The following is an 8,073-nucleotide window of genomic DNA, read 5'->3' on the forward strand; positions in this document are numbered from 1 at the left end:
TTCCCCACATATATAAATATCTGCATAATAGACAGCGATTTCTAAATATTAACTCGCATTTCAACAACAGGTACGGTATTTATGGCCTGCTCTATCCTCTGTATTTTGGTTCCGCTGCCTGATTTACTCCGGGGCACCTCTGCATAAAATTTCATAATCAGTTTCATTTTATTTTATTTTTAATTTTTTTTTATTTACATGAGATGTTCGGACCAGTTTATATATATCTTGATTAATTTTTACAGGTCTTAAAGTTAACAATTAGATAAATTTCAGTGAACATTAATCTCAAGACTGGAACAAACTTCTTGTTACAGTTTCCTATAATTTGACTATATAGCAAGTGGTGTTCCAGACTTGTTGAATGCATCAGGCTAAATTCATCTCTGTAGCTAGTTATTTACAGTATTAGCTTGAATTTAACCTACTTTATATCGTAATAATGTTTCATGCCAATCTTAATATATTGTTATCACCAGATTTACATTTCTTTTCAGTAGTTTTAGCAACCCTTTAAATCGTTGACACTCGGGTCAAAGAACTAATCAGAAGTGAAGAAAATTGAGAGAAACATATATCCGTCACCTGCTTGACAGATTCATGAAGAAGCATAGAGAAGTAAATAATATGTTTTTTTTTTTCAAGATTTGGAAGCACCGATCGATCATTAAATAGTAGTAAGATTACTGGTGCCGATGAGCAATGGAGTTATATCTTGTTTAATTGCACGCCGTTACAGCTCTCTGAAAACTTACAACCCAACAAATTAACCAGCCTGCCTGCTCTGAGCATAAAAGCTTTACCTCCTTAGCCTTTACACACCTCCCATCAGCCACTGCTATCTAAATATGCCATATTCATCGATCCTAGTTCCCAAGCCATGCGCCTTCCTGCCAAAGCATAAACTCCACTAATGCCTAGTCAAACAAAAAATGACCCTTCATGGCCTTCTCTTCTACCTCCGTTTGCACTAATTAATGTGAAATCAGCTACAATATAAACCTAGCTAAGCTCAAAAACTTGTCTGGTGTAACTGTTACTGTTCTGATAAACAGAAGTCATGAGGACTCTTCTTTCAGTTTTTCTTTTCTTGTTCTACTTCACCTTTCCTTCTTCACAGACTTCTCGGGAATTAATCTTTAACACCAATAGCACAAAAACGTCAAGTAATAGTACTAGGTTCATGACTTTCATAGCTCTTGTTGATCCACTTTGTAAACCCTCACCTTTCTTCTCTCATCATCACTGGTACTCTTCTCTACTTAACTCTTCTTCTTCTACTACTTCTTTCATTCACATTTACAACACTCTCATTCATGGCTTCTCTGCATCTCTCACCCCGTACCAAGCCAAACACATCAACAGCTCACATGGGGTTCTCTCTTTGTTTCCTGATTCAATCTTTCACCTCCACACAACGCGTTCCCCATCTTTTCTTGGCCTTAATAACTTAAAACTGAAGCTTCTAAACTCTTCAGGATCCAACGTTATTATAGGATTCATGGACACGGGTATTTGGCCCGAACACCCAAGCTTTGCAGATGATGGATTAGAACCCATCCCGGCTCATTGGAGAGGCAAATGCGAAACTGGGTTTGGGTTCAATCAATCAAATTGTAACAAGAAATTAATAGGAGCCCGGTTCTTTTCGGGTGGTTATAGGGCATTGTTTGGACACGATCACCCTGCCAGTGAATATCGGTCACCAAGAGACCATGATGGCCACGGTACACATGTTTCGTCGATTGCTGCTGGAGCTCCAGTTACTGGATCTAGCTTCTATGGGTTTGCTGGCGGGTTGGCCCAAGGCATGGCTCCAAATGCAAGAATTGCGGTTTATAAAGTATGCTGGGTCTCGGGTTGCTTGCTATCGGATATTTGTGCTGCTTTTGAGAAGGCAATTCTAGATGGCGTTAATATCATATCAATATCTCTTGGTTCGTCCCGTTTACCATTTTATCTAGACCTATTATCAATTGTATCACTTCGAGCATTTTCTGGTGGTATATTTGTCGCCTCCTCGGCCGGAAATGAGGGGCCCACCTGGGCAAGCATCACCAATGCTCCACCATGGATCACAACAGTTGGTGCAGGAACAATTGATCGAGACTTCCCGGCAAAATTGCTTCTTGGTAACGGAATATCGATTACGGGAATATCTATCACTATGACACGAGAAAGCAAATTGACCCGAGGATTTCACCGGCTTTACTTTGGTGGTGAAATCAGCTCGTCTAAATTTAGTTTCTCACGCCAATTAGTCAAGGGCAACATTGTACTCTGCTTGACCACCGGGCACATGCAAAGGATGCTGCTGGGAGCATCACTACTTTCACTTGGAGCGGTAGCTATGGTCATATGTCATGGTAGTATTGACCCCAATGGGATTATCTCGGAACCTCATGTGATCCCAACTATTACCGTCGGCATCTTGGAAGCCAAGTTAATTGAGGATTATATTTTGTCTAGTGATAGTCCTGTGGCCAACATTTCATCTCAGGGAACGGTAGAAAAGCATGCAAAACCAGCACCCGTTGTGGCCGCCTTCTCATCCAGAGGACCCAATTCAGCTGTGCCCGGGATACTGAAACCTGATGTTATAGCTCCCAGTGTGAACATATTAGGGGCATGGACGGACGCCATTGGACCTTCTAGTGTGGCGTTAGATAATCGACGGCCACAATTTAACATTATGTCCGGAACTTCCATGGCATGTCCCCACGTATCAGGGGTGGCAGCGATTATCAAATCGGTCCACCCCGATTGGGGTCCGAGTGAAATAAAATCAGCCCTAATGACAACCTCAAATACGCATAAATTGTATTACTACAGAAATGTGTCCTTGTTGAGTTCATCATTGATTCTTGATGAGTCCACAGGGAAGGCTGCTAACCCGTTTGATTTCGGAGCTGGGCATATCCATCCTGAACGAGCACTGGATCCCGGTTTGGTATTTGATTTGGGTTACCAAGATTATATTGATTTTCTATGTCAATTGAATTACACCAAGAACGAGATACATATTATTAGTGGAAAACATGCAAATTGTTCAAATATCGGCAAAGGGCAATTGAATTACCCAGCTATAGTTGTAGCTGCAGAGAAAGTTGGACACAAGGGAGTGAACTTTTATAGGAGGCTGAAGAATGTTAATGAAGTAGGGTCAAGAAAGTACAAGGCGAAAGTGGTGGGTCTTAGAGGGTTTTATAAGATTGGTGTGATACCTAAGAAGCTTAAATTTTCCAAGATTGACGAGAAGTTGAGCTTCAAAATTGCTATAAGAAAGGAGAAAGGGGTGGCAAAAAGGAATAGTTTGTGGGTTGGAGCTTTAATTTGGCACGAAATCGGTGGAAAGCATAGGGTTAGGTGCCCCATTGTCATCTTTTCTAGACAAGGTTGATCTCCTGCAATAATGTTACTATGAGTAATCTTTCTTCTATTTATATAATGAAAGAGGATTTCACTTTGCTGGCGATTTGCTATATATTAAGCCAATTAGGATCAGCTAATGTTTTTATTTTTGGTAATGTTTGTCGCACCTAACATTTAAAAGATTGTAAATATATATGTATATATATATGACAGGAAAGAATAATAATGTCATCCTACCCAGATCTCTTACTGAAAGTTGCTGATTGCTTCAAATCTACGAGTTTTTATTTATTCAGTTATTTAGGTCAAATGATATAATCTTATTTGGTGAATTTATATTAATAGGGTTATAATACTCAAAATTATTTCTTTTTATTTATTTATAAATTGTTTGGCATCCAAATATTGAGAATTCCATGATGGAATCCTTTATAACTTTCAAAGATTGAGTGATAATACTCAAACATTGCTTTTTATTACAAGAAGTTGAATGATCGAAATTCAAAGTTCACAACGGATAGAATCCAAATTCAAAACCAAGTCCTTTCGAGGCCCAATGGATCAGGCCTAACATGATATCTATAATGATGAATACAATTGTGAGCAATAACAAGGAGAGCACAATAAGCAGCCCATCAACAAAAATGAATTTGTGACCTCATCATCTTTCTTTTATTTTATATTTATATCACACTGCCAAGCCCCGACCTTCTTTGGGCTTGGCAATGTGTCAAGTTCAGGCACACTGGTTCTAGCACAAGTCAGATTCATGGCATGATTAGGTACAAACATTATTAATTTTATAAATTTTTATATAAAATTTTAAAGGATTTATTTTTCAATAAATAGATTTAATTAAATAAATTTACACTCCATCAATACCATTAAATATATTAAAATCTTTTCGTGGCTAAGCCGCTTTCTGCAGACCATTTTCAGTATCTTAGATTCAAGCTGAGTATCTCTTGTTCATGATCATCAGCTTGTGGAGACGTATTAAAGCATGTATATTTGAGAAGATTGTTAAAATATTTACCTTCCTTTTATATCTTGTATATGATATATTCACTTGAATAAATATGTAAAACCTACATAAGTTTACACCAGTTATAATCAAAGTCGGTCTCGTTGAAAGAGCCGATTCTTTTTTCTTCTCCTTGTTCTGCTTATTTTGCTGTCCCTGACTTGATTCTCACCATAAAAGGAAGACATTTATTCTGTAGAGAGCACAAATACAAGATATTCTTTGAAATTTACAATAAACTGTTGGAATCACCAAAAACATCCAAAGATCAAATACGGACACCACTAGCTGAGTGGCGCAGTTTACGATCAAGCTTAACACAGCAGCAAGGGCAGAAGAAAACGTTACAGTTTCCAATCAGAATTTTGAAAACAGGCTATGTCCCCTTTAAGCGAAGAAAGTGTTTTGGTGAATAGAGCCTAAACAAATTGAAGGCTGAGATGAATGATATCATGACCATAAGCACAGATGCTATGTAACCACATGTCAAAGCGCCGCCGATTTGGAAGCAGAATCTTGTGAATCTATTGCACCACTTCATCCATTGAAAGACCTTTGCACCGGTAATGCCTAGAACTGAGTGCTGAAGTGCTGCTGAGTGTGCTGCGAACGTAGTGTACGCTGCTAACTGTTTAGTAGATAGAGAACAATAATACACATGAGCATTATTCATATGTGCAACAAAGCCTAAGTAGGAGAGTTGGGTTTCAATTCATATCCTTCCCTGTATTTTATATGAACAATGAAGGATTGTTTTTTTTTTTTGCATCCACTTTTTTTTTCATTTCTTTTTTTTTCAGTTTTATATATCTTTTAATATTTGCTTAATTTTGAATTTGTCTTTGTAAATTATTTTAATTTATTTTCTATAAGGTTATCGTAGTCTTAAACAAATGTCTTAATATTTATTTTCACTTGGTTATATTAGCGTCTATTTCTGTTATCATATAATTAAATAAAAAATAGTCTTTTAAAAAAAATAAAAACAAAGTTATTAAACCTAGTGGAGTTTATTATCTAAATCATGAATTTAACGGGTTAAGCCACAAAGTTCGGGTCAATAATATATTAACATCTTAATATTAAAAAAAATCTTGAATTTTTTTAAAGTCAAACCGCGCTCTTTACCAGTCATCTGGGTTATTATCAAATCTGACATGTTGATTGATTCATAGTAAAACACACACACACACACACACACACATATATATATATATATATATATATATATATATATATATATATATATATATTAATTTTAAATTTAAACTAGTAAAAAATTACATCAAAAGATTTCTGAATCAAGTTTAATAATAAATCAAACAATTTTCTATGGGGTAAGCTTTTTTAAATAAAAAAAAAAAGGTAAAAAGAATTTAGTTTCGAGCCTCATAGTAGCGCTACCTACCCTGTAAATTAATCAGTACATCAAAATATGTGGACTTTAGATAAGCCAGCACGTCAATTACAGATACTAATTAATTAAACACTTCGGAAACTTGGTTGTAAGGCATGCAGCTTGATTTTAGTGATGCTTTTGAAAAATAGCTTCCTAGAGTTTGCATCTGTGGCGATATTAGAAAAGAAAGCAACAAAATGTAACAAATATATATAGGGTTAATTCGATGAGGTTTTTAATAAGGATTTATTTGCATATTGGCACAAACACAAACTAAATTAGTTTCCTAAGGATTGTTGGCCAGCGCTAAGTTGAGAGTTATATATATAAAAAAAAATTAATGTTAAAAAAATATTCAAGTCACAAATAATTATTTGGTATTATAAATAAACTTAACCAAGTAAGTCAACTTTAAAATTTCCCGACTTAACTTGTTTCTAATTCAGATTTAAAATTAAATTGTTCAAGAGTTACTTAGATATAACCTAGTTAGCTAGACGAGACCAAAAACAACTTGAATAATCAGTAAAAACCGTGGTTTGATTTTAAAAAAAATTAGATGATATTTTTTTAATATTAAGATAACAATATATTAAATTGATCATGACTTCATGACTTAACCTGCTAAACCTGCACTTGAATCATGAACTCCAATAAATTTAATAACTTTTTAAAAATTTAGAAGGAAATATCATTTTTTTTAAGTTTTTTAAAACAAAAATTCAATTACACAATTTTATATATATATATATATATATATATTCAAATTGTGACCACCTGACAACATACTGTTTCAAATATTTAGAAAAAAAAATAAAATTTGAAAAACATTATTGACTGTTATGTTTTTATATACGCCAACATTTAATATATTTACCTACTAATCAGATAGTAAATAGACAAGTGATTGAATATTAACATAATTATCAATCAAAGATGTTGCAAACCAGAGTAAATGCGGTGGGGATCACAGCCCACGAGCCATTAGTAAAAGGCTGCCGCAAAATAAGGAGCAATAAGTAAAGGTGTCTCGGCTCCACTATTTATTTACTTCATTTATGGTCCTGTAATTCAGTAATATTTGTCCTTTCTCAATAAAGTTCTTAGTCGAGTTCTTGAAATGACAGTGCCAGTGGTATTCAGTGAGTCCTTTTGACCTCTGAGCAGGGTTCTGTGTGGGAAAAGATGTACCTGGTCCAATACGAAACATGCCCAGGACAGATATCTGTAAGATCCCTTGAAGTTTCCTTTACTCAACGCTGACACAGAGCATCTACATAGCTGAAGCAGATTGTAAGCAGCAGCTACAGCATCCACATACACCAAAACTCTATAAACACAGCGCACGCAAACCAAGCAAAGATCAGCATAATCAAGCAAGAAGGTGAATGTTTAGAATACGTTAAGAATTAAGTATAAATACTGGTAAATATTTAGAGTTGATAAGGAAAAGAGAACTTACACAAGAGCGTGCAAGTCCTTGTAGGTAACTTCCTTTTCATAGACTATTACAAACTTGGTTTGAGAATCTAAACCTACTAAACAAGCTGTTGAAACTAAGAGCAATATAGCAATACCTCTTAGAATAGCCTCTATTTTGGGTATCTCCAGCGCCATTCTCTCGACTATATATATATATATCAAATAATCTCTGCTCTGCTCACAATCCTCCTCCTGTAGAACCTTTTGTAGGGCTTCCAGATGAGAGAGAGAGAGAGGGAGAGAGAGAGAGAGGACAACTACCGGTCTGTGGATGCCCACGAGTACACACTGAATGCATTAAATGCTGGGTTTTTTTTTTCTTATGTTTTTGGCTATGGCCCCAATTGTATCTTTATGTTAGATACATGCTTACCAAAGAAAGGTTCTATACTGAGCATTGTTGAGATGTTAAATCCATCCTAGAAAAGGTTTATACATAAGGAATATATATATATATATATATATCAACAAATAATTGGTTAAAAATAATTTAATTGATTTGCTTTTTTAAGTTCTCACAAATGAAACCATGTTCTCCTATAAGGAATTTTTTTCTATTTTATTACTTGATTGATGTTCTTTTTAACTAAACCATACTGAAATAATAAATCATGAATGATGTAGAAAATATACATATATACCAAATAGTCAAAATAACAAGGCAAAGCCTCATGCTAAATAATTAATGTTTAGATAAAAAATATATTTTTTTTTATTTCTATATTAATTTTCAATTCTACTTGGGCTTTGAATCATTTTTGAAAAAAAAAATATAAGAAGATTTTATCAAGTTCTT

At 34.8% G+C, this 8,073-nt stretch overlaps 2 protein-coding genes across 2 annotated transcripts; one reads left to right on the forward strand and one right to left on the reverse strand.

Annotated features, from left to right (window-relative positions):
* The first annotated feature begins 692 nt into the window (after positions 1-692).
* LOC7461589 (subtilisin-like protease SBT1.5) lies at positions 693-3,467 on the forward strand. The gene has a single exon (XM_024590127.2). The coding sequence runs from the start codon at positions 1,061-1,063 to the stop codon at positions 3,398-3,400; it is 2,340 nt and encodes a 779-aa protein (XP_024445895.1). The 5' UTR covers positions 693-1,060; the 3' UTR covers positions 3,401-3,467.
* A 1,094-nt stretch (positions 3,468-4,561) lies between these two features.
* Positions 4,562-7,524, reverse strand: LOC7488982 (CASP-like protein 2C1). The gene is made up of 3 exons (XM_024590137.2): positions 7,258-7,524; positions 6,987-7,125; positions 4,562-5,024 (listed from the first exon to the last, which is right to left on the reverse strand). Exons 1-3 carry the CDS (start codon positions 7,410-7,412, stop codon positions 4,773-4,775), a joined length of 546 nt encoding a protein of 181 aa, XP_024445905.1. The 5' UTR covers positions 7,413-7,524; the 3' UTR covers positions 4,562-4,772.
* Positions 7,525-8,073: the final 549 nt, after the last annotated feature.

The sequence above is a fragment of the Populus trichocarpa genome, chromosome 18, assembly GCF_000002775.5.
Source record: "Populus trichocarpa isolate Nisqually-1 chromosome 18, P.trichocarpa_v4.1, whole genome shotgun sequence".
In the NCBI taxonomy this organism is placed as follows: Eukaryota; Viridiplantae; Streptophyta; class Magnoliopsida; order Malpighiales; family Salicaceae; genus Populus; species Populus trichocarpa.